We start from the raw sequence: 26821 nt of genomic DNA, 5'->3' as shown, positions 1-26821 counted from the left end.
CTGCACCAGCGTTTCCCCCGCAAGAAGGACTCTAGTGCAGCCTTGCAGTCCGTGTTAGCAACCCCTCAGGGTTGTCCTCAGCTGTTCTCGCTCAGTTGTATCACTCGCTGCAGTTCAGCCCGATAGCCATCCACTCGTCTTGGTAGGTCCATCAATCAAACTACTCGGGAAGGAGATCTATCGCAGCGGACCTGTGAGACGGCCTCTCTTCCAGGGATAAAACCTGTCACTTACACCTAAAGTGAAGACTGTTACGAAATTTCCCAGAAAAGTACAGAGAAAAGACGGGAGACCTGCTTTCTAGAATCGTGAAACATTAGGGCTGGGTAAATCCCTGGACATAATGTAAGGCTGCTCAGGAAACTGAGCTCCAGGGTCTCAAACCTGCCTGGGACTGGGCTCCTGGCTCAATGCGCGACCGCTCACTGCCTCCTAGAGTCAGGGCCCGGCACTGTTTGAAAAAGACCGTATTCAAGTGCAGCGATCATCACTTTGGAGCAGGCAAATGATCCAACCTGGAGTCGGCCTGGGAGGACACCACCCTCGGGGCTGGGGTGGGGTCACCACGGGCAGCCACCTTGTTGTTCTCGCCCGTCGGCGGGGGAAGAGAGAGGGTTTGGGGTGAGCCGCCATTCCCCGGACCAGTATTCAGAACGCACAGGGAGAGGAGGTAGCGGAACGTTTGTCCTCCGCCTCACTCTCGTTTCCACCCGGACTCAGTTGGCGTCGGACGCAATTGCGGAGGCCTAGAAACATGGAGGCGGCGGGTGCTGGGGCTGGGCAGCCGTCCTCTCTGGAGGCTCCGGAATCTACAGACGATCGGCTTTTCCTGATTAAAGGTGTGGTGTGGTGTGGTGTGGTGAGGTGCTGGTGCCCGGGCGAGCTCACCCTGGGCCTGCGCCGAAGCCTCCATTTCCACACACACCCGGCCCTGGGAGACCTTCCCTTGGGCTGCCGCTGAGTTTAGCCGGTGGGGACGGGGATCAGGGGTCGTGCCCATTGGAATCTCCCCTGGGCTTGGGGCTGGTCCCTCGAGATGTCGTGTGTGCTGCATTTCCCCCATCACTCTGCAGTTTCTCTCGTGCCGCCCCCTTTCGAACTCCCACTATCTCGTCCCCCTCCCCCGCCCCCCCGGAGAAAAACTTCATGGCACCATCCGGGTGAAGAGGGTAAGGGACCCTGCGACGATTCTCACCACTTGGGAACGGATACCTCAGGATGACCGCAAGCACCAGAGGTTTCACATTGCTATTGTTTATGTTTTGCAAGAGCTGCCTAGTTAGCGTTTCTCAAATTTCAGAAGGGACTTAAAATGTAATTTATTTTTTATAGTTTTTAAAATTATTATAATAATTTTAAAGAGAGAGTGCACCAGCGGGGGACAGTGGCAGAAGGAGAGAGAGAATCTTAAGTAGACTCCAGGCTTAATTCAGAGCCTATTGTGGGTCCCAATCCCAGGACCTTGGGATCATGACCTGAGCCAAAATCAGGTCCCAGGCTGAACCCACTGAGTCACCCAGGCACCTCTAAAATGTAATTTAAAGGAGCGCCTAAAATGTATTTTAAAGGAGTGCCTGGGTGGCTCAGTGGGTTAAGCCACCAACTTTTGGTTTCAGCTTAGGTCATGATCCCAGGGTAGTGAGATCCAGCCCCTCCTTGGGTACACTGAGCACAGAGCCTGTTCATAATCTCTCTCTTAAAAAAAAAAAAAAAAAGGTCTGAAACTTATTTGTGTATGTCCTCTTAACTTAAGGTGTTTTTTTTTTCCTCCCTTTAATCCCTCTCACCCTCCATGCCCTACCCCCAAAACTCTTGGCAGGTGGAGTTTTCCTTGGTACTGTTGCTGCAGCAGGAATGGTAGCCGGATTTGTTACAACATTATCATTGGCTAAAAAGAAAAGCCCTGAATGGTTCAATAAGGTTTGTGACAAGGAAATCCATTAATAGCAGTGTTACTGCTTACAGATAGCTGGTAGCCAGTGTGCACAGGGGAAGTGAAAAAAATGTTGGTGGCCTTTCATATTGTTTTAAGAAGTAAACCTGTGTCCACCTATAGATTCAAGAAGTGTACAAATTAGTGGTCTTTATTTTCATTAAAGTTTTTTTCATGTTTATTTTTGAGAGAGCAAGAGCAAAGCAGGGAAGGGGCAGAGAGAGAGGGAGACAGAGAATCTGAAGCCAACTCCAGGCTCTGAGCTGTCAGCACAGAGCCTGGTGTGGGGCTCAAACTCACAAATCAGGAGATCAAGACCTGAACCGAAGTCCAAGGCTTAACCAACTGAGCCACCCAGGCACCCCTATTTCCATTTAAAAAGATGTATTTAATTATGTGCTTTCTTAAATTTTAGCAGAAGGAGACTAAATCTGGGTAATTCCCTATGAGTTGTTAGAGGCTCCAGTATTTTATGTGCCACTAAGAAAAAAAAAAAGTAATGCCATTATTAACTCTTGACATAATACTGATCGCCAGAGGCATTTCGTTTTATTTTTTAAAGTAAACTTTACACCCAACGTGGGGCTTGAACTCATGACCCTAAGATCAAGACTCACATGTTCTACTGACTGAGCCAGCCAGGCACCAGAGGCATTTCTGTTTCAAAAATGTTAAATTGTTGAAGTAAAGTGCGTCTTGTCATCAATGAAAAACATAGGTCAGCTTCTTGAACCCAGAGACCACACATGCGTGTGCACTGCGGCAGCCCTGCTCCCCAGAAAAGGGCCTGACACACAGGTGCTCAATAAGTTTTGGTTGAAAGACCATAACCTACTTATGGCAGAAAATTCTTACTCCATGAGCAAGATTGAGTAATCACTCATGTGGACATATCTACCTCATTTCCCCAGTTGGTGAGGATTTTTCTTTACGTTGAGTTGTTACTTGTTGGCGTGTGTTGTCCTGTCTCTGCCCTCTCCATCCCATATGGTGTATTTATCCATTACTTTATTGCTTCAACAAGTGTTAACTTGGGGATCTTTTATGTGTCAGGCATTGTGCTTGCTAGGAGCCGGAGATACAGAGATGAGCAAAATATCTGCCCTTCAGGAAGCTAGCATCTGGTGCAGGAGACATATTAAACAAGTATTTACACAGTTAACTGTATAATTACAACTTGAAGAGCAGTGCTACGTGAAAATCATAAACCAGTCGAGTTCTCTTTCCACTTCAAGCTGCGGTCCATAGAAACTCTTTGGGAGATCTGTAACATCAAAACTGTTTTCATAATAACTCAGACATTTGTACTAATGGTATGGAAGCAGTCGGGGGTAAAGCTGCTGGTGCCTTGGTGTAATCAAGGCAGTGGCTCCAAACTACTAGCAGTCACTGTGTCTTTAATTACGATGCACCTGTAGTTTAAAAAAAAAAAAAGCCATAATTGCATAAGACTGCCCTTGTTAAAGCAGTAAAATTATTAATTTTATTAAATCTTAACCCTTGAACGTACCTCTGTAATATTCCATGTGAAGGAATGGGCGGTAGGCGTAAAGCACTTCTGCTTTATACCAAAGAAAGATGTGTTTCTCCAGGAAAAGCAATCGTGTGATTAAGTTGCATGCTGAACTAGCTGCTTTTTTTTCCCATGTAATATCATTTTCGTTTGAAAGAGCAACTGACACACTATAGTTACTCAGAAGTGGGTATTTGGCAGACATTTCCTTCAAAATGAACAAAATGAGCCTGTGTCTCTTCAGGCAAGCACTGTTGGTGTTTGTTGCCAGTGGTAAACTTCGAGCTTGCAAGTGAAAAGTAGATTTTAGGAAACTTGTATCTGCCATTCTGATCTTGATAGGTGCTCAGTACTTAAAGGCTTTTCTGGTGAGATTGGTGGTAATATTAATGATGTGAAATTTTAAATATTTAATAAGAGGTGTCAACATTGGGGAGATCTGCATAACTTGGTTAATCAATATTTTCTGAACGATCATAATGCATGGATGAAAGGCCCATTTGAAGTACAGAATAGACTAATGGATTTTAATGTAGCAGAGTAGAAAAATTCATCAGCGTGACTTCAGATTCCAAAGTGCAACTATCTGTGAAGTTTGGGTGTAGCATCAGAAAAGAAAGGCTATTAAAATACTCGTCCCTGGGGCACCTGGGTGGCTTAGTCGGTTAAGCCTCAGAGTCTTGATCTCAGCTTAGGTCATGATCTCACAGTTCCTGAGATCAAGCCCTGCGTCGGGCTCTGAGCTGACAGCCTGCAGCCTGCTTGGGATTCTCTCTCTCTCTCTCTCTCTCTCTCTGCCCCTCCCCTGCTCAAAACAAACAAACAAACATTAAAAAAAAATTTTAACCACATACCTCTGTAAGGCTGGATTTTATTCAGATACTTGAAAAACATATTGCAACAGATTGAATACAGAAGCATTTATGAAAATTCATCTGTCTTTTATTAAGCCAGATTTCTAAAAGCTTAAGAAAAATGTAAAACATTGCCTCCTTGCACTAAATTCTTCCATAAGATAGTTGTTTATATTAAATAGGTTTACATTAATCTATATTGGCTTTATTTTTAAATGAAGTAATATATAAAACTTAAGAATTTCTTAGTTTTAATTTCTAATATATTTAATATTAATAGATATAATCCACATAATCAGAAATCTTTGGGATCCAACCATAAATGGATCCTGAAACCAGAAAGTTTGAGAACCACTGGCCTTGATATTAAATATGTTGTGTACAGCTCCACCTCCCCTCTGGGGAAGCATTTGAATTAGAGTATTACCATTGATCCAGACTCTGAGAGGTAAAGGTTTGTAAAGGAGCTCAGAGGTTCTGAAGCAGTTAATACACTTACACTGAGCAAGCACACATTTAAGGATACCACTCAGGCAGTGTACTTCAGAGTCCCTGCGTGGCAGTTTTCTCTGACATTAATAGTGATAATGATACCTAACATTTGATGCTTACCATGTGCTAGCTGCTACTGTAAGGGTTGGGTTCACTTAACCCCCATCTCAACCCTGTGAGGTACCGTTACTGTATTGACCCCATTAAACTGTGGCACACATGGATTAAACAGCTTGCTCACCATGGCGATGTCTCCATCTTTGACTATTTTTGGAGAAGAAATTATTTGTAGCCACTTTTTATTTAAATAATCTTCTGCCCGGAATCTAGCTATTATTTATAATACAGATTCAGATTGCAACTCAGAACTTGAAAATGACCAGCTTTTAGTTGGGGACTGCCTACACTGCTATTATTTCAGGAGGATGATCATCATTTCTTTAAAGTCTTAATTTCATTGTCTTAGCTGAGTCCCATGCTAGAAAACTTGGAGTTGAAAGGCAGTAGTAAGTGATGAATGAGCATTTTTCTTTGTCCTTTGTTGAATCAACAGAGAAAGGTATAAGCTAAGGTGGCTTAAAAAAAAATACATGTACATATGTAATACATATATAATTTCTGTCCTTCCCAGGGAAATAAGGAACTTTTAAGTTTTCTAAAATAAAACTTAGGCACCTAAATTGACCTTGGTTTAATAATATTTGGTTAATGGTGCTGCTTCTGGATGAAAATTCAGGCCAATTAGAAGTTAGTGAATTTATATGAGCTGTGTAGTATCCAGAAAAACGCTCTGAAACTATAGCATCATGAGAAAAGGGATAAGAGAGTTGTTTTATCATAGAAAATGGCTAAAGAAAAATCTGGTTGGGTCTCATATCTACAAAAAAGTGGTAAGTCAGCAAATATTGAGTATCTACTGGGTCAAGGCATGGAGATCCAGATAAACCAAGCGTTTCTATGTGCTACCAGTAACATTCACAGTCACAACACCTGTGCTAAAATCCTTTATTCAACAGGTTGAGCAATATAAAGAAAATTATTATAAAAAAGAAAGTCTGGAGTAAATGGAAATACATTTTTAGAAGAAGACAACGTAAATTTTCTATCTCATCACATTAGCCAATCAGTTTGATGACATTCTAATGGACTTGGAGGAATCTTGACAGAATGTTATAGGGTTTTTCTGGAAGAATTATAGTAAAAATAGCAAAGAAGTTTTGGGGGGAAAACCCAGCAATCTGTGCCTTCAGTGATGGGGTGGTTATTTCCTTTTGAAGGTGTGTTGCATTCTTACTCATCTCTAGTCACATTTGTATGCTGATAGTCTGAAAGTTGTTCTATTATTATGATTATAGATTTTTACCTTTTTTTTTTTTTTTTTTTTAACATTTTTATTTATTTTTGGGACAGAGAGAGACAGAGCATGAACGGGGGAGGGGCAGAGAGAGAGGGAGACACAGAATCGGAAACAGGCTCCAGGCTCTGAGCCATCAGCCCAGAGCCTGACGCGGGGCTCGAACTCACGGACTGCGAGATCGTGACCTGGCTGAAGTCGGACGCCCAACCGACTGCGCCACCCAGGCGCCCCAAGATTTTTACCTTAATATTATACCTTGAAACCCAAGAAGAGAGTCATTGTTTATTTTCTCATTTCTCATTAATAGCTGCCATAATCTGAATTTCTACCGTGTGCCCGTATTTTGCATATATATTTAAAAGTCTTTGCAATGATTTAGATTTAGCTCACCTCTTTCAGGAACCCCTCCTTAAAACTTCCTCTAACTGCAGCAATAGACTAGGTGCCCTCCTCAGGGACCATGTATAGTTCTGTTGCACATTACATTTAGATCATAATTTTATGAGTCTGTGTCCTCCCCCCCATTGATTGAAATCTTTAATCAGAAAGAATTTACCCTATTTACTTTTTTCTCTTCAGTATCTAGCAAAGCTCCTGGTAATTCCTTGCATATTCAAATATCTGTCAGAGAAGTTGTGACCTAAGTCCTGCAGTTATTAAGTAGCAAAGCTGGTATTTGAACTTGGGTTGGTCTGGCTTCCCAATATTATGATAGAATTCAGAGAGTCAAGAATTTCAAACACTCCCCAAATAATTACTCTTTCTGAACTGATGATTTTTTCCTTTCTGTCTTCATCGCAGGGAAGTATGGCCACGGCTGCCTTACCGGAGAGCGGGTCTATCCTTGCCTTGCGAGCCTTGGGTTGGGGCTCACTTTATGCGTGGTGTGGGGTTGGTGTGATCAGCTTCGCAGTCTGGAAAGCTTTAGGAGTACACAGTGTAAGTAACTACGATCCTATAATTGATATCTGGAATGTTTATTCTACTTTCTGTGGTCTAAATCTGCCTGATTTTCAAGAACTGTGTGTGTAACCTATACCCCAAGCTAAAAAGCTATATATTAGGAATGATTGGCTTTTTTTTTAAACTACTGGTAGGAAGTTCTGTGGACCAGGCTCTTTGTGACAGGTGAGAATCGATGGTGGTTTGGAATGGGTGGCAGCAGTGGAGTTGACGAAAAGAGGTTCTAGGTATATTTTGAAAGTAGAGTCAGCAAGGATTTGTTATACATCGGATGTGAGCGGTGAGGGAAAAAAATGACTTCAGGGATCTCCAAGGCTTTTGGCCTGAGCAGCTGGAAGATGGACGAGGACCAGTGTGAGAGGAGCAGGTGCTTGGGGATAATGTCAGGAGCTCAGTCCGTGGCCTGTGAGTTTGAAGTGCCTATTAGATGGCTAAGTGGAGAGTCAAGCAAGCAGTTAGATGTAGAAGTTTCGAACACAGAGGAGAGGTACGAGGTGAAGATGTAAACTTGAGACTCTTCGATATTTAAAGGTAGTATTTAAAGGCAGGAGATGGGGCGCCTGGGTGGCTCAGTCAGTTAAGCGTCCGACTTCGGCTCAGGTCACGATCTCGCGGTATGTGAGTTCGAGCCCCGCGTCGGGCTCTGTGCTGACGGCTCAGAGCCTGGAGCCTGCTTCGGATTCTGTGTCTCCCTCTCTCTCTGACCCTCCCCCGCTCATGCTCTGTCTCTCTCTGTCTCAAAAATAAATAAACGTTAAAAAAATAAATAAATAAAGGCAGGAGATCAGGTGAGTTCACCAAGGCAGTGAATGCAGGGAGAAAAGAGGTCGGAGGAAGGAGCTCTTGGGCACTCCCAAGGTGTAGACGCTAGGGAATATGGGGGAAATTAGCAAAGGAGTCCTCTCTACCAAAGAGCAAAACCAGGGAGAACCGGGAGAATGGTGACTTGGACACGGGTGAAGAAGGTGTACACTGGGGATAAGTCGTGTGAGATGAGACTGTTAGTTTGCCAAGTGAGCAGTGTGGCAGTCCTTGGTGGGTAAAACTTCAGTGGGGTGGTACAAAAAAGAATGGAGGAGAGAGATTGGAGGCAGTACATATAAGCACATCTTGAGTTCTGCCATAACGAGAAAGAAAGAAATGGGGTCATAGCTAGAAGGGGCCTGAGATCAAGAGAGGGTTTTTGTTTGTTTGTTTGTTTTTTAAGTTGGGAGAATTAACAGCATGTGTGCGTGCTGATGGGAGTGATTCAGTAGAGGGGGAAATTGCAAGGGAGGGGGAATGATAGGTATTATTATTATTAAAAACATTATTATATTTTTCACATTTGGTTTAATCGTAACTAAACATCAGCATTATTGTACTTTTCACTCAGAGTATTCTGACGAATAGATGTTGCTTTTCTCCTAGTCTGACACTTATTTTTAAAGTCACTTTGCTGGCTAGTAACTGTTTATGACAATAAAGTCAGGTTTACTTGGAAAAGTTAGAAGAGCCGTAACTGAAGATTTTTTTTTCTAAGATTTAATTTAAATTCAAGTTAGTTAACATATAGTGTACTAGTGGTTTCAGGAGTGGAATTTAGCGATTCATCACTTATATGTAACACCCAGTGCTCATCAGAACGAGTGCCCTCCTTAATGCCCATCACCCATTTAGCCCCCACCAACCTCCCCATGATTGAAGATTTTTGATGTTTTTTGTTGTGTCCTCAGTTTTGCTTTTGACCAATGTAAAATCTCTTCTTCCATTGCAGATATTGTGCCAGACATTTTAGACCTAGCAGATTACTTAATCTTCACAATAATTATGAAGCAGGTATTAATATCCCCCATTTTATAAACGAGGAAATTGGGACTCAGAGAGGTTAAGTCATTTTTCCAAGATCACACAGCTTATAATTGACAGAGTCAAGATTTGGATCCAAGTCTGATAGTCTTTAAAACCTAGATTTTTTTTTCCCCCAATGTTACCTCCCTTAGCTAAGATGGGAAATCAAGGAGTAGCTGGAAGGGGCCGGGATGAGGGGAAGGAGGTGGTTAATTTGGTTTTGATTATGATGTGATCCACACCCACACATTCTTAGTAACTTGACAGGTTTTACTGGGTATCTTCAATGTGGGTCTCATCTCCCAACATTGTAATTAACATCAGTCTGGTATAGGACCGGCCATTTTCTCATAAAAAGGAAGACCTCCTTTTAGCCTTCATCTTCAGTAGAAAAGTCTTTAGGATATAATGGTAAAACAGTATTCATATGTATATATAATATGAGAGCAATTATTGAAAACAAGTGGAAAAAACAGAGAAAATACGTCTGGCAGAAATTTGAAGTTTTTGGGGTGCCTGGGTGGCTTGGTCCGTTAAACCTCTGACTTTGGCTCAGGTCATGACCTCGCTATTCGTGAGTTCGAGCTTCGTATCAGGGTCTGCCAAGACAGTGCAGAGCCTGCTTCACATCCCCTGTCCCCATCTCTCTCTGCCTCTCAACTTGCACTCCCTCAAAAATAAATATACATTAAAAACATTTTTTTAAAAAGAAATAATGTGGGTGAAATATAGGTGTGGGGGTGAATTTTTATTTTACTTTTCTGTGTTTCTTAAATGTGTATTTTCACAATAGAACCCTTTTGAAACAATAGTGCTAGATGTTATTTTTATTAATTTATGCTAAAAATGAAGCACAGCTGCCTAGGAGTTCACAAAACCCCTTCAACTATGTAAGAAATCTACTTGGGGGCATGAAATACTTAATTAAGCTTTTAGTTTCTATAAAAATGATGGTCTGTTAGCACTTTATATTGACTTCATGGAAATGATTGGTGATGTTTCCAGAACTTAGTAATGTAGGTCATAAACTGAGTAATAAAGTTTTAAGATATTTGAAAATATGAATAGTCTTTAAATTAGAAGAGTCATAATAAATCAATCCAAATTTCCATAGACCAACAAAACTAAGTTATTTAAGTTAAGTTAAATGCTCAAGAACTTGGGCTTTATGGGCTTTATGGTGCTATTCTAGCTTCTAGAATGTGAGCTTCTTTGTTTTATGGCACCAATAGGAGGATTATTGCCTAGATAAAATAGTTGAGCAAGAAAAATTATTTTCTGATTGGCACTACTGAATACAATGATACTTGGAATCTTTTTATATATTCATGTCTTTAACTAAAAAGTGGGAATATAAATCTACTCTTTCCCTACCTGTAGTTCATTAGGAATATCAGTTTGATCTCCACATCTGAGAAGTCTCCCAGAAAAATGATTCACTGACAGCTTTTCAAGAGCACACCTTTTAATAGCAGTAGTGTTTGTTAATTTGTTCATTCAAAAGACATTTGTGGGCCTACCCTGATCCAGGCACTGTGCCAAGACAGGACTCCCCAGTAGACCGTTATTATGGAAGACTTAGTTTTTAAGACTCTCTAAGCAAATTCTTATTATATGACCCACTCTGAAGCTTGTGGAAAGCAATATGGTATATTTCAGTTCTGCATCTAGAGAATTGTGTGGTTGCCCTGAGTCCAGTGTGGAACTTTTATCACTATTTACTGCCTCACATTTGGAAATGTCATCTTTCTCTGACTAAAAACAATCTTAGAAAATGCTGAACAGAAATGGCCCAAGTGTGTGTACTCAATAAATAGTTGATATGACCATTCTAGATAAATTCAGGTAAATCAAAGTCAATTCCAGTGTCAAATAATTGTTGGTAGCTACCCTGGACTGTATTAAATTCCCAATATAAACCCAGTTTAAAAAAAAAAAAAAAGGGTGCCATCTAATGGCTGAAGGAGAGCAGTTTACATTCCCTGTTTTAATTCACAGCTACATCTGCTGGCCTAAAAGAGAACACGTTGAAATGCTCGAAGCTAAGGTCTTCAGTTTCTTAGAAGTATTTTGGATTTACTCTTTGTGTATTCATAATTATTATGGAATTTCATTTCACATAGAACATGTACAAAACATCAGATATGAATTTGTATTTTGCACGATGGTGTATCATTTAATTAGAGATTCAAATAAAGGAGAGCTAGTGGAGGCTATCTTGTTGTCAGCATACTGAAGCAGGGTAAGTGTGCTCAGGATGTAAGAGGGGACCCTCCCTGCCTTCGTGGAGGAAACAGTTCACCTTCCGCCTGGGATCAGCTCACCAGTTCCAGCCTGCTGAGCAGTGTTGTGGGCCAGCAAGCAAGGCCCGATTGCTCAGTATGAATTCATCAATTACTTTAAATTACAGTATTTTATCATCTGATTATGACTGAGGCAGCATTAATTTTATCACAGTAACTTAATTGTGAAGAGAATGAGCATTTACCATGAGTTTGTGGTCCCCTGGTGCAGCTACGCAAACGATCCTGGGAGACTGCCGTGTTCGGGCCAAGTTCACACCGTGGAGGTCTGATTAGATTGTTTTTATTAGGGGCAGATATTTTAGGTTTAGAGAATAGTTGAAATAAAAGCTTGTCAGTAAGTAAATAAGGATTTCTAGGGATACCAAATAGTAATTCTCCAGTTATCAAAAGAAAAAAACATGCCATTTACAATTATTTACATGTTAACTTAAGCACAAAGACTTAACTTTTCTACCTTTTCTTTTTAAGTATTGATACTTGAAAGGATTTCTGAAAAGGTTGAGCATACTTATGGTTAGACATTTTGCCTTTTTTTTCCTCCCCTTAGAAGGAAAAGGAAGGAAGGAAAAATGTTGGATGCATAAATAATTCCTAATTGATATGACCGGGAGCGTTAGGCCTTTTTTTTATGCCTATGGACTCGTGTTCAACATTTGTTGGAGGTGAAGTTGTCTTAGAGTGCTGATCAGAATCACCGTTGCTAACATTTACTGTGCCTTGTATTTACTATATTCATGATACCTGGTGTAGTTAGAATTTAGGGATAATTTACACTTGTTGCCCCCAGAGGAGCTAAAACCTCAACAGTAATAAAGCCATGAATGAAAACATTTTTAGTTATTGTGAAATACTTTAAATTGTCCAGAAATTTAAATTTAAAAATTTACTTGTAAATAAAGGGAACTTTTAGTTTTGTTTGTTTTTTTTACCATGGGATACTGTTTTTATTTACATATATTGCTTATTTTTTTAAGTTTATTTATTTATTTTGAGAGAGAGAGAGAGTATGTGAGCTCAAGTGGGGGAGGGACAGAGAACAAGGGAAAGAGAGAGAATCCCAAGCAGACTCTGCATCTTCATCAGCACAGAGCCTGACGCAGGGCTCGAACTCACGAACTGCGAGATCATGACCTGAGCTGAAGTCAGACGCTTAACCGACTGGGCCACCTAAGCACCCCTTACATATATTACTTATTTAAAATTTTTTTAAATATTTATTTTTCAGAGACAGAAACAGAATGCAAGCAGGGGAGGGGCAGAGAGAGAGGGAGACGCAGAATCAGAAGCAGGCTTCAGGCTCTGAACTGTCAGCACAGAGCCTGATGCAGGGCTTGGACTCATGAACCATGAGATCATGACCTGACCTGACCCGAAGTCACTTAATCGACTGAGCCACCCAGGCGTCCCTATATTGCTTAAAGAAAAACATGTTTAGGACCTATCTTAAAACAAAGACGGCTTTGTTTTTTTGTAAAATTATGTACTCATTGTAAAAAAAAACTGTAGAAAAGTACAAAAGAGGAAACAAAACTCACCAGAAATCTCACTGAGTTGTAATCACTTACTAAAATAAAAACATCCCTTCAGACTTTCTATAAACATATTCATATAATTATATATAAATGTTGTTTTACTGTACTATTCTGGAACCTTTTTCACTGAATAGCCACAAGAACATCTTTGCACAGTAGAGTCTATAAATCTCCATCATTTTTAATGGCTACATGGTGCTCCATTATATTATAATTACTTAATCAGTCTCCTGCCAATAGCATTTAGATTGTAATTTTTCACTGTTTAAACACCATAGTGAACCTCTGCAGGCATGCATCTTTTTGTACTTTTCTTGGTCAGGAAATTTGTCCTAAACACAGATGATGTTATTGTTAAATCCAAGTGCATTTTTAAAATGTTTTTGATACCTATTGCTAAGTGCTCAGTTTATACATTTAGAAGATATTGACAATGCATACAGGTTTCCTAGCACCCTTGCCATTAGTGGCTTCTATTACTTTGAAATGTTTGCCAATCTGATAGACGGGAAATAATCTCTTTCTTTCTTTACTGCATCTCTTTGAAGTCCCTGTCGCTCTAAAGGCTTTTATGCAAATAACCTGTGATTGGAGTTTTAACATATCTCTCCAGCCGCAGTGTTGCTTCCTCATCTGCTGATAATAGGTTGGTTCTTTCTCAAGAGCCAGGCTTCCTTTTCCTTGAAAACAAAAAGTAAAATATGTAAATAAAACACATTTTAAATATTTCTCTAAAAATTGGCATTCAACTTTGCTATTCTAAGAAAGATTCTTTAAGGGAAGTAATATTATCTCCTTCCTCTAGGACAATATTGGATTCATTCTAATAAAATGTATTTTCTCCAGCTCTTTTTTGTAGCTGCTGCTAAGTATACTTTTTATGTTAATATTTAGGCTCATTTCTTAATGTCCTTGTGACCAGCTTTAAGGGCTTTTGCTAATTACAGTCAAATCTCTTTCTTTTGACTTTTTGCTAATTTCAACATCTGCTATATCTTATATTAAATATTTTTATGCCTACGCCGTTTTTAAGTTACTCATTTCAAATGAAGCAACATTGTGAATGCTAGAACTGCATATGTAAATAAAACTATGGAAAAGCTTAGAAGTTTTTAACTTCTAAGATATCTAAGAAGAAAACAGACTGTGCTTTGTACTTCTCATTGGTTTGGTCAAAGATTAAAAACAAATCCGTCTCTTGGCAAATTGTTTAATGGTAGCCACTTCTGAGGAATCTGCAGGGCAAATCTGAAGAGTGACTGAAATATGTCCCTTCTGCGTCCTGGCCTAATCGAATTTCAGAGCCACCAGCTTCTGTCCCCAGGAAGCGGACTTCACTTCCTTATTCTGATTACCATAATGTCAGCTGACCCAGCCTCACGTCAACTTCCTGATAGTACTTACTAGAACACCCGGAACACAGAGTCATCGTGATCTTGCACAGATAGTTCCGTCTGTCAGGCTCAGGGCCTTCAAATGGCATAAGCATTGAGGAATATATTCCCGGAATCATTTTCAAATTGATTGGAAGTGGCACTGTGCACCACTTAAACCTAGGTCTGAGGTGACAAGAACATCTCCGTAACCCTTATTTCCCATTCACTGCAGCTCTAATGGGCTTGGCGTCCGGTGGTAAGAGGCACTCAGTGTGATGTGGAGGAGAATTTGGTGACAGAGACCGAATCACAGGGACTTGCTCGGTCTAAAATGGGAGATAACAGCCAGTGTCTTTTTTTGGTTTTGGGTTTTTTTTTTTTTTGCCTAAGCCAAGGGGGTGGGAAAAAAAAAAAAATCAGCTTTTTTTGGCATATTGCCAATATACCTCTTCTAAAAACCCACGTTTTCCTTTTATAAGTAAAACAGGGCCCCAAGCATTTTATAATATAGGAATGTGCAACCATTACTAGAAAAGATCAGGTCTGCCATGAAAGCCTTCTTGTTCCAAAGCCTGACACAAATCAGGCTTAATCACCTCAGGAATGTTCCCAGCCTTACTCCACCAGAGGAAAAGCATCCTTGATTTCACTCGGGTTTTCCTTTTCTTTGTCCTTATTTCTTCTACCGAGCACAGAAAATTGGACTCACGTGAGCAGATCTCTCTAAATAAGGCTTGTGGAGTGAAGACCTGATAGCACGTGTCTACCTTTGTTACGAAAGGTACCTATTCTTGGTCACTTAGAAATCTCTAAGACTCCATGAAAAAATTTATATGTGTATGTTGGTATATTTATATATATTATTAGTCATTTACCGGTATATCAGACAATGAAGCGGTCTCTCCGGTTGAATTTTTCTGACTGAAATATTTCTAACAATTTTAAGAAGAAATCTTTTTTTAAATGTGCTGTGCATCTTTCCACAATGTAAATTGTGCTGAACATAATCTCACTATTTTTTGATGACTCCGATACCTCAGTTTGCCTCTTGGGCGAACGAATGCTGGGCTTCTATAGTTCTTTATTCGTTTTGTAATTTTTCTCAATCCTAGTTTGGCTCTTACTTTTTATTTCCCACTATCCCATCTACTTCTGAAATGCTGCCGCCTTATTTTACACATTAGATGCTAGTTCCTTGCTTTGCCCTTGAATTTTCTCCTTTGCAGGCTCCATCCACTCTGGTGGCTTCATCCACGTGCAGAAGGTTGCCAGGTCTGCATCTTGAGTCGACCCCTGAGCTCCTTGCTCGTGGACCCGCTCGACTGGATGCCCTGCAGGCATCACACGTGTCCCCACCTGCATGGTCATTCACCACCCCTCGCCCCATCCTCACCCCATCCCCTCCTCCTGCATCACTCGGGGGAATGGCTCCATCATCCACAGAGCTGCCCAGAGAGAAAAGCTAGATTCTGTTCATGACCACACTCTTTGTCACCCCTGTATCTAAACAGTCACCAAGCCTTGCTTCTCCCACACCCCCACAGCCACTGTAGTCGGGGTGTCGCCCTGCCTCAAGATGGTCACGACTAATCTCCGTTCACCCTGCCTCCCGCCTGGCCTCTCAATAGTCCTTTCTCCACACTTTGCAAGAAGGCCATGGCCTTCATCTTCCCCAAACTTCTCCCTGCATCTGTACCACTCACTCTGCCTTGTTCATGTCACCATGGACAAGGTGGCCATGCCGCTACCAAGGGCTGACCCCTACCATCTGCCAGAGGATCTTGCTTCCGGAATTATCCTCAGCCTTAGCTGTCGGTTTCCCCTCTGCTGCAGCGTGTACAGACATGTTCCAGTTTCTCCCGCCTCTATAAATTCTCTCTGACATTCCTCATCTTTCTCCAGCTGCCAGCCCATTCGTCTGCTTCCCTTCATAGAAAAGATCTTTCGCAGGGCGCCTGGGTGGCTCAGTCAGTTGAGCGACCTGCTCTTGATTTCAGCTCAGGTCCTGATCTCAGCGTCGTGGGATCGAGCCCGGCATTTGCCTCTGCACTGAGTGTGGAGCCTACTTAAGATTCTGTGTCTCCCTCTGCCCCTCTCCCCTGCTCAGGTGCATGCTTTGTCTCTAAAATGAAAGGAAGAAGGAAAGAAAGGAAGAGTTGGGAAGGAAAGGAAGGAAAAGATTTCTGAAAGTTGCCATGGTCACCGTCTGTACTTCCTCCCCTTTCTCGCCTCAGTCCTGAGGGAAACTGCTGGGTAGGGTCACCAGTGCCCTCCTTGTTGCCACACCCAGGTCTTTATCATTCTGTTAGTTGACTCTCAGCGACATTTGACACAACTGAGCATTCTGTCCTCCGCAAAACACTCTTTGCTTCCGAGACCCCTTCGACCTCCCTGGCCAGATATCTTTGCACGTCTCCTGTTCTGGCTACTCCGTGGCAGACCCGCAAACGTGGGAACATCCAGTGGCTTCCCACTTGGACCCGTCTGCTCTCTTTCCGTCCTCGGTCCCTCGCTCCGCTCACCTCGTCCTCGGCATTTTCAAACAACCATACAATCTGCTGCCAGATTTGCCTCACAGCTGCATGTTGTGCATCGTCGGTCGTGGGTCCGAGAGGCTCGTCCGCGACCGTGGCTCAACCACTCGGGGTTCCCGCGCCTCCGACGCCCCCTCCGTCTGTCTTTCCCACTTCGGCCAGTCCCTCTCCACCCACCCCCCACCCCCGGCTGTTCCAACCAAACCCCGGCAGAGACTCATCGTGGGTTCTCTCATTTCCCTTTATCCCCTTCGTCTCATCCGTGGGCCAGGTCTGCTTGTTAGCGGTGCTGCGAGACACAGCCTGGCTCCTCTCGTGGCCCCACCTCCACTGGCCTTTTGCCCAGCGCCCTGGAAGTCCCCCCCCCCCCCCCCCCCCGTCTCCTCCGCGCAGCGGCTGGCAGCTGGGGGTACTCGGAAGGTCTAAGTCGGATCGCGTCACTCCTCTGAAAATCCCTGCAGCGGCTCCCACTGAAGAGGTCGGCGGTCGCGCCCTGCCCCCTGCTCCCGGCTCCTCCGGAACCGCCACGGTCACCGCCCCCACGCGGTCACCGCCCCCACGCGCTGCGCGACGCCAGCCTCTCCCCTTGGGCCCCTTCCTCCAGCCGCGCCAGGACCCTCCCTCCCCAGGTCTGCGCTCCGCCGCTCTGGCGTGACATTTAGAGTTTCAGCCCAAATTTATGTCACCTCCTCAGAGAAGCTTCCCCAGACCATCTGGTCCGAAATACAGTAGCCTCTCAGTTCGTCTCTGACAGCATCCTGTTTTCTTCTCTTCACAGCACGATTGCAAAAGGAAGTTCTGTTGACCATTTTCTTGTTTCATCTGTCCTCACAAAAAGAATGTCAATTTTGAGAATAGAGACCTCATTTGATTCGTTCACTGTTGTATTCTCAGCACCTGTAACAGTGCCTGGCACAGAGGGTGCCCCCCTCTGGCACACAGTTTCTGCCATGTCAGTGGCTCGCTGTTCCCTTGAGAATAAAATCCACGTTCCCTGAGATGGTTTGGCCCCTCCGTGATCTGGCCCTACTTCTTCTTTAACCCGTTGGTTCTTAATGGGGGCAGTTTTGTCTTCCCCTCCCTGCCGAGGAAAGATATTTGACAGTATCTGGAGACATTTTTGGTTGTCCTAACTGGGGGAGCTACTGGCAGCTAGTGGTTGGAGGCCAGGGATGCGGTTCCCCACCCAGCGCTGCACCGGCAGGCCCCACAGAGCGATCTGGTGCCCATGTCACTAGTGCTGCGGTTGAGAGTGGCCCTTTCTCTCTGTTACGCCCAGAGCTCGAGCCAGGCCGAGAGGCCTTGTTGTTCCTGGCCTCTGAGCCCTGTCCTTGCTGATCTCCCCGCTGAACACCCCTCGCTCTTCCTACTGTTCCCGATGCTGGCTCTGGTCTTTGCCTGATTGGAGTCTTGAGGCAAACTAATCTTTAAACTTCACAACAGGGAGTTCATCCATTTGGGCAGTTTTGAAATTATAAAGGTAACTTCTACCATTAGGTAAATTTAAGTTTGTACCTAAATTGAAGATAACTTCCATATACAAACATTCTTCATATCGGTTTTGTTTGTTTGTTTGTTTTTTGATAATAGAACTGTTATCCAGGACTGTGGTATTATTTATATGAATCCAATCACAGAGAATACTTGGAGTGAATTAATAAAACCACACCTATTCAGTTAGAGCCTATAGCCATAAAATTAAATTTTGTCAGTTTTTAGCTACAATTTGGGATGTTTAAACACATACCAGTGAATTTTAATTGCCTTGTTTTCATGTTTTGTCCTACATTAAAATATTTCCTTTTTTCCTTTTGAATTATTAATACATGTAGCTCTTTTAAGTGCATCAAAGATTGTGTGTAGATGATATCTTTATCTTTATTTTTATTTTTCTAATGTTTTATTTTTGAGAAAGAGAGAACAGGAGCAGGGGAAGGGCGGGGGGTGGGGGGGTGGGGGGGAAGAGAATCCCAAGCAGGCTCCGTGCCGTCAACACAGAGCCTGAGCCAAGGGTCAAACCCATGAACCATGAGATCATGACCTGAGCCAAAGTCAGATGCTTAACCAACTGAGCCACCCAGGCACCCCTATTTTTATGTATGTATGTATGTATGTACGTACGTACGTACATATGAGGGTGCATGAGCAGGGGAGGGGACAGAAAGAGAGAGAGAGAGAGAGAGAGAGAGAGAGAATATCTCAAGCAGGCTCCTCCCTCAGTGTAGAGCCCAGCACGAGGCTTGATCCCACAACCCTGGAATCATGACCTGAGCTGAAATCAAAAGTTGGCCTCTCAACCAACTGAAGCACCCAGATACCCTAGATGATGTCTTTAAAGAACAGAAGTGAGATTTGGGTTCTTTATTAGATGAATTTGCCAATTCCTGTTACGATATTTGAATACCATAAATGGAAGTTGATCCCAATGTTGTTTTGCAGTGACAGTCTACCTTTGTTCTATCAGGAACAAAGCTTTGTGGCCCTGCTTTTGTCCCTCCCCAACATTCCCCGTATTGCTGACAAAGGAAACTACATAAGGTGCTGGTATTTCTAAACACCCCCACACAAGGATTACAGAGTTGTATAGATTTTAGTACATGAGCAATAGAATCATAGCCCACTAATTTGTTTTAAAACTACAATTTGCATTTTATGATTTTTAAATCACAAAGAAGACTTAAAATAATTGTGTTTATATAATGCTCTACTTGCTTGCTGGTAAGTTTATAGCTTATAATATTAATTAACACTTCTTTCATTGCGACTTCTTTTTTTCTTTTTTCTTTTTTTTCAAATCAAGGGTTTTATGCAGTGGTTACTTTTTAAAAGCTTTCCAAAGAACAAAATATTTGTTTAAAGAATGAAAATATTCTTTCTGCCATTGCATATTTATTTTACTGTGTTTCTAGCACTGTAGAATTTCTTTTATTATTACTATTTATTTTTTATTTTTTATTTTTTTGTGTGTTCTAACTTGGTAAAGGGAGGTATTGGCTTTGGCTTTGGAAACAGTTAAGAAATCTTTTAGCCTATCCATAGCTTTGTCTAAAATTTATACATCAGCCTTGCTAAGAAACCCCAAACAGGCATCTATACATTTTACCTACCCCTTCATTTAGAACTCTGGTACTAGGTGGATTCTCCAGCCATGCCTTTCTGTTTCTCTCACCTTTAGCCTTACTTCACTCGGTTCTATATTCATTCTTTTTTTTCTTTTCAAGATTTTTATTTGTTTAAAGTAATCTCTATGTCCAGCGTAGGTTCGAACTCACAACCTTAGATCAAGAGTCGTATGCTCTATTGACTGAGCCAGCCAGGCACTCCTATACTCCTTTTTTCTACCATGAATATTTACTCAATTCGCTTACCAAGCTGTGTTCTTGAGGATAGTGATATGCTATAAATAAAAGGTGATCCCTTTGGAGTGACAAATTCATATGTAATTACACTTAATTGTGTGTGAGAAATCCTATGATGGAGGAAGGTACAAAAGACACTGGTGGCGTAGGATTTTTAAAAGTCAGTTCTAAAAAAAATAAAAATAGGGGCGCCTGGGTGGCTCAGTCGGTTGGGCGTCCGACTTCGGCTCAGGTCATGATCTCGCGGTCCGTGAGTTCGAGCCCCACGTCGGGCTCTGTGCTGACAGCTCAGAGCCTGGAGCCTGTTTCGGATTCTGTGTCTCCCTGTCTCTCTGACCCTCTCCTGTTCATGCTCTGTCTCTCTCTGTCTCAAAAATAAATAAATGATAAAAAAAAATTAAAAAAAATAAAATAAAAAAAATAAAAAAATAAAAATAAAAAATAAAAGTCAGTTCTGCTTGGGGGTGGGGGGGGGGGTGGATTGTACAAGACTGAGAGGATGGAATATTTGGACCAGACTCCTAGATAGAAGAAGGGCCAGAGAGCTGGGGCTGAGAGTCCAGACAGGTGGAATAGAATGGCTTAGTTGGAACAATTTGTGGTCCAGAGACTTGTTGGTCATCTTTTATTTCCTGCTTCCTCCTTCCTAGGTGATGTAATCAAGCATCCTCCTCCCATCAGCAATAATATTATACTGCCTTTTGAAGAGATCATTTGAGTTGGGTTTTCCATTCGAAAGGAATAAGGAACCACCTCAGACAGGTCATTAGGGAGTTGTCTGGCTGTATCTGACTTCGCACATCTTTGAGTAGACCTAAATCGGCTGTGGAGGTCATGTACATGTCTTTGTCTTTCTCAGTTCTTCCCTTCTTAGCTCAAGACTTACTGTAAATAAAAAGCTGCTTTGTTTGAGGTATTTTTACTTTGGAGAGTGTTATTTTCTCAAAATTGATTTAGTTGTGGCTAAGGGGAAAAGCTGAAGAGGCAGCTGTCAGAGATTTTATTTCTGAAGAGGTTCAAACTCTAGAAAGAAAATTACTATAGAAAGAAGTCATCTAGCTAAGAGTTGTTATGTGCTTGAATTTCATCCTCAAGAACACTTATCTTGGAAAATGACTTGACTGGTCAAAGGAATCATTATAGGAAGAAGGTGGGACCAGGCAGCAGGTTTACATATTTCTATTCTGCCTGGGATAGAAGAAACTACAGCTATCAAAAGTTGGTCTTTTAAAAGGATCCCTCTGTGATGTTAGCCACCATTAAATAAAGATGATTGTTTTTAAAATTGCAGTTGTTAATTTGGCAAATGGTTACCATAAAACTGACTACCAGTGTGGAGAGAACTCATGTTTGTGATGCTGTCACCACTTTGTGTATCATGGAGCTTGTGACCCTGTGCCATCTAAACAGTATGTCTGGTCCCTGCTAGAGTGCTGAGTCCCACCGAAACAGGGTTGCAGGAACCCCACTAATTGCCACACTTTCCCACCCCTCACCAACTGCTTTGCTCATTGTTCCTCTCTTCCTGGACTGCACTGCGGTGACAAAAGAATATAGATTTCTAAGTCCTGAATATAAAATATTCATTTTGTGGAGATTTGGTGTTCTGAAACCGAAATCTCTTTTTTTTCTGACTGGGAGGGGGCTGTGTGTGCCAAGAGCCCTATTAGAGAAGAGCATATTGCTTTTTTTTTTTTTTTTTTAACATTTATTTATTTTTGAGAGACAGAGAGAGACAGAGCATGGGTGGGGGAGGGGCCGAGAGAGAGGGAGACACAGAATCCGAAACAAGCTCCAGGCTCTGACCTGAGCCGAAGTCGAACGCTTAACCGACTGAGCGCCCCAAGAGCATATTGCTCTTAAAAGGAGAGAAGTTTGAGGAATTATTACATGGTCAGAGTTGTTTTATAAGTGGGGAGAAAGTGCCATTATTTTTATTTGACTTTCGTAGCTTACTGGGTTTATTAGGGTATATATTTATACTTCATCAGATGTAAAGTTGCTATCTCCTTAGAAACTTCAAAGGAAGTTCAGAAGACTGGCCAGAGAAATGCAGTGGAAAGCAAGATATACTGATATTTATTTTACTGCTTTAATCAATAATCTGATCTGTGCATTGGTCAAAATTTGCCAGTTTAAAGACCTTTAACATAGATCTTCATTTGAATAGAAGGCTACATCCCCACCTTTCTACCTGAGAAATTTTTAATCAGGACTGTGAATCACACGGTTTCCTTTGGCATGAGAAAGTGGTAACGGCATCTCCCTTTGAGTTTCTACTGTTGGACTAGCTCACAGTCGGCCCCTTCCCCTTTTTGCCAGCGCTGTGACTTCCCCCCCCACCAAGTTGTGGATCATGGTCGTGACTGGTATGAAGGCAGTGGAACCTCTCCAAATAGAAAATTCTCCAATTGGATACAACTTAAAACAGGAGCCCCGCTTCTCCTATAGACGCAGAAAAATGGTGAAGGCGGCCGTTTGGAGACAGAGCACACGTACCGTATTCTTTCCGGCAGGGATACAGTTCAGAAAATCTAACCCTATTTTTATCTGTACCTACTGGAATTATTTCTACTTGGCATCTGTAGCAAAAATAGAAAATCCGTAATCCCGGGGATCTGGGTTGGCCCATTATACAAGTTAGAAATGGAAGAGAATTCATGTGTGTAAAACAATCTACAGAATTAATTTGCCAGAGAACCCCTTTTACCACCCCAGCCTGAGCAGACATGCAAAGTACCACTCTAGAGGCCCTTGAGATGCCACGCGAGCCTGCCCACTAGCACAGCTGCGGTAGTGGGCTGCGGGGCCCTCTAACGCCGCGGCCACGCACAGCCGAAGTAGTTGGAGGGGATGCGGTGCCATCCAACTGCCACTACCGCGCGCAGTCGCAGTAGTGGACCGGGGGGTGGGGGTGGGGGGAGCGGTGCCTTCCAACCGCCAAGGCCTCGAGCCGCCGCAGTAGCAGGTGCAGGAGGTGTCTAACGGTCACCTGCTCTGTGCCCTCAGGTCACAGAGCTTGTCTGCAGTTTTCTTCCTTTCTCTCCCTCCACCTCGTGAGTGAGTAGCCATGAACTGGTCTGTGGGAGTCCTGCGGGCCGGCCGGAGAGTGGAGGCTGCGAGAGTGAATTTCCTGTGCCCGAGGGGGGCGTTGTGTCCCCGCCAGCCGGCAGGCATCCCCCTTCCGGTCGCCTGGCCCGTCACCCTCGTGTCCAGGATGGCGACCATCAAGTGTGAGCTTATCAAGAATTTCACCTCCGAGGAGGCCGTTCATCACAACAAAGTCTCCATTATAGGAACCGGATCGGTTGGCATGGCCTGTGCTATCAGCATCCTGTTAAAGGGTTTGACCGATGAACTTGCCCTTGTGGATGTTGATGAAGACAAACTGAAGGGTGAGACCATGGATCTGCAACATGGCAGTCCGTTCGTGAAAATGCCGACTGTTGCCTCCAGCAAAGATTACCCTGTCACTGCAAACTCCAGCCTTGTGATCATCACAGCAGGTGCACGCCAGGAAAAAGGAGAAACACGGCTTAATTTAGTCCAGCGCAACGTGGCCGTCTTTAAGTTAATGATTTCCAGTATTATCCAGTATAGCCCTCGCTGCAAACTGATTGTTGTTTCCAATCCAGTAGATATATTAACTTACGTGGCCTGGAAATTGAGTGGATTTCCCCAAAACCGTGTTATTGGAAGCGGTTGTAACCTGGACACTGCCCGTTTCCGTTTCTTGATTGGGCAAAAGCTTGGTATTCACTCTGAAAGCTGTCATGGGTGGGTCCTTGGAGAGCATGGAGATTCCAGTGTCCCTGTGTGGAGTGGGGTGAACATCGCTGGTGTCCCTCTGAAGGATTTGAATTCAGATATAGGAACTGATAAAGATCCCGAGAAGTGGAAAAATGTCCACAAAGATGTAATTGCCAGTGCCTATGAGATTATTAAAATGAAAGGTTATACTAATTGGGCCATTGGCTTATCTGTAGCTGATTTAACGGAAAGCATTTTGAGGAATCTTAGAAGAGTGCATCCAGTTTCCACCATAATTAAGGGTCTGTATGGGATAAACAAAGAAGTATTCCTCAGTGTCCCATGTGTCTTGGGAGAGAGTGGCATTGCAGACCTTGTAAAGGTGACGCTGACCCCTGAAGAACAGGCCCGTCTGAAGAAGAGTGCGGAAACACTGTGGGAAATTCAGAAGGAGCTTGAGCTTTAAAGTTGTTTGAAACTATCTTTCAGAAGTTACTGAAGAGATAGTAGGTGTGGGGTTGTATATGTCAAATTTTTTAATAAACTTGAAATTGCTAGAAGTTAGAAATAGGAAAGGAAGTACAGTGACTCATCTGTTTATTCCCCAGCTTTTTTATTTAGCATACAGATGTCAGGATGATTTTTTTTTCCCTACACAATTCCTAAGTGACTGCATCAAAGGTGTTTTTGTACCACTGATGTGCCAGTACTTGCCATATATATTTAGAGACAGAGTTGCTATTTGGTCCAAAAGGATAAAGGATCTAGGTGTTTATTGTGTTACAGAAATGATAATTTTCATTAAGTACATGTTAATTTTTTCATTCTGGCTGGCTTACACCTACTGTGTTCATTTATATACTGTTTTTAAGAAGTTGTGACTTTCTCTACAATGTAAAAATAAATATACATACAGACAGAAGTACTGTAAAGGAGCCATCAGCTGCCTTCGTGCCCCTGTGACAACCTTTCAGGTGGGCCTTAAAAAAAGGCATTATAAAATGAGAGCTGCGAGTAGGGCCTGTGTGTTGGGAGAAGGGGGTGCACATGTACACACATGCTCGTGTATGGACGGCAGTGAAGCAGAAACGTTAGGTTAAAATAGGAAAATAGTAGTGATCTGGGTGGTAGCAGTTATGAAAGCGTTTAATGCAATATAAAGTATGAAGTGTAAAAAGATAGAAAAGAGCTTTTAGAAAGAGACCTGACAGAGGTGGCAAGTGTTACTGTCATTTATTTGTCAGAGAGACATTCCTAAATTTTGTCGCCGCTAAAAATAAAGCCTCTGAAATTATTTTAGAACTGCCTCTGAGAACCTGACCTGTTTGCACATTAAACCGGGAAGCGTGTTACGAGTTGTTCTTGTTAGGCCAGGTCTCTGCATCAGCAGAGTGGCCCTGAGATGCTCTGAGGGCATCCCTCTTGCTCGGTTTACTTCACATTAACAAAGCTTTTGCTTTTGTATTGTGCCCTGTTGTTAATCACTGTCATAAAAATTGGCTATTTTAATGAGTGCTTCAGGGATTGTATTTCTCAGAAAGTTACACATTCACTTTTTATTCCTAAATCAATTGACTTTACTATAGATTCTAGACTTTCTGCATCTGATACAGTGAGGGTTTAGGAGAAAGTGAAGACGCTTGTCTGACCTCTACCTAAATGATGTACTAATAACGTAGAAAATGAGAACGATTTTCAAATTCGTGTTAGCCTTCTTGATGCAATTGAGTATTAAATAAATAATATGGTACGTTCAAACATATTTCAGGATCCATATGGACATAAGCCAAGCTAATTAAAATGGAAAGGTACCAGCATCTCCTCTCTAAATAAAACCGGTCCTGCTTAGTTGAATTTTACCAGGTAGACAGGACAGCAATCCACCCCCAAAAATGACCCTTTACCATACTGATCAGAGCTCCCATACTATTTTATTGGAAACATCTAGAAATGTTCTGACTACCCAGGAAGCAGTGTCATGTAATGGGACTAATTGATGTGCTGAGCTCTGAAAGTGGGAAGAATGTTGGTTTGGTTCCAGACGATTCTAAGAGCTTTTTAAGCTTAACTGCACAGAGTTCTTCTTCCCCTTTGTCCAGCCCTTGAGTTTTTATTCAGCCATGTTTCAGCCAAGATTAATGTAATTTTGAAGGGGATCAGAGCACGCCTTAGGTCTATTTTGTAATTCTCTTTACTATGTCAAGTCAGAGTAGGCTGGGTTTACTACAGTGAAAAACAGTCTCCAAATGTGTGGCTCAAGGTTTATTTCTCTCATTAAATCCACTGTGGGTTTACTTGAATCTCTAGGGGAGCCGTCCTCCCCAGGTGGCTTTGTACCTCAGATTGCTTTGATCTTAAGGCACCGCCATAGTAACCCAGGTTTCCATGATTTCTATGGAAAGGTAAGAATGGCCTGGAAACACCTGCAGTTAAATGCTTCAACCTGGAAGTGATGCACATTTCTTTTGTCAGAACTAGTCATGTGGGTACCTAACTTAAAGAGGGTGGAGAAGTATAGCCCCCTGTATCTGGAAGTACATGACTACTGGCTATCAGTGAACATTAATAATAATCTGCCATACCATTCTAAATAAAATGGTAGCCATTGTAAGAGGTACATGTGCTTTTAGAGTCATTTTTAGTTAAAGCTGGTATGTGATTAGAGGTTATAGAGGTACCAAGTCTTTCCAGGTCACAGAATCAGTGGCTATGGTGAAAGAGCCCTGGACATCATTCAGTCAGTTGTACTTAGAAAGCATGTCACCATGGATGGGTTAACCTCTCTGACTTCTTGTTTCTCATATGTAAAGTGGCGGTGCTCATTTCTGCCACAAAGAATTGTAAAGACTAAATAATAGCCTGATGCTTGGTAGAGTGCCTGACACATAGGTAATCTCATACGGCAGCCATTATTATTCCTGTTCAAGTAACAGTTATTGTCTTATTCTGTGTTATGAAGAAGCTGAATTTCCAGCTTCTTCAAAATGACTGTTGGTCCTATAATGCTTTCATCGTTCTACCT

The 26821-nt window shown here is 42.4% G+C and overlaps 2 protein-coding genes across 4 annotated transcripts in view; both read left to right on the top strand.

Moving 5' to 3' along the window:
• The first annotated feature begins 487 nt into the window (after nucleotides 1-487).
• The window catches only part of TMEM242 (transmembrane protein 242), a 34504-nt gene continuing 8170 nt past the window's right edge, over nucleotides 488-26821 (top strand). The window contains exons 1-4 of one of the 3 annotated variants that reach the window (XM_042940150.1): nucleotides 488-839; nucleotides 1820-1920; nucleotides 6951-7088; nucleotides 10941-10973. In XM_042940150.1, coding sequence (XP_042796084.1) covers nucleotides 755-839; nucleotides 1820-1920; nucleotides 6951-7088; nucleotides 10941-10958 — 342 coding nt within the window. In that variant the 5' untranslated portion in view covers nucleotides 488-754 and the 3' untranslated portion in view covers nucleotides 10959-10973. Of the gene's footprint in view, nucleotides 840-1819; nucleotides 1921-6950; nucleotides 7089-8868; nucleotides 9516-10940; nucleotides 10974-26821 lie in introns of those variants that run through there. The other 2 variants (XM_042940149.1, XM_042940148.1) reach the window with 2 other exon arrangements.
• On the top strand, nucleotides 758-26309 carry LOC122220528 (L-lactate dehydrogenase A-like 6A). Its single transcript, XM_042940146.1, has 3 exons — nucleotides 758-839; nucleotides 6951-7088; nucleotides 23059-26309. Exon 3 carries the CDS (start codon nucleotides 23120-23122, stop codon nucleotides 24263-24265), a length of 1146 nt encoding a protein of 381 aa, XP_042796080.1. The 5' UTR covers nucleotides 758-839; nucleotides 6951-7088; nucleotides 23059-23119; the 3' UTR covers nucleotides 24266-26309.

The sequence above is a fragment of the Panthera leo genome, chromosome B2 (assembly GCF_018350215.1).
Source record: "Panthera leo isolate Ple1 chromosome B2, P.leo_Ple1_pat1.1, whole genome shotgun sequence".
Taxonomy (NCBI): domain Eukaryota; kingdom Metazoa; phylum Chordata; class Mammalia; order Carnivora; family Felidae; genus Panthera; species Panthera leo.
This window is presented reverse-complemented; position numbering and strand designations above follow the sequence as displayed.

Bases quoted from the DNA above. Each gene is read 5' to 3' on its own strand.
- LOC122220528 (XM_042940146.1), top strand. From the start codon at position 23,120: ATGAACTGGTCTGTGGGAGTCCTGCGGGCCGGCCGGAGAGTGGAGGCT.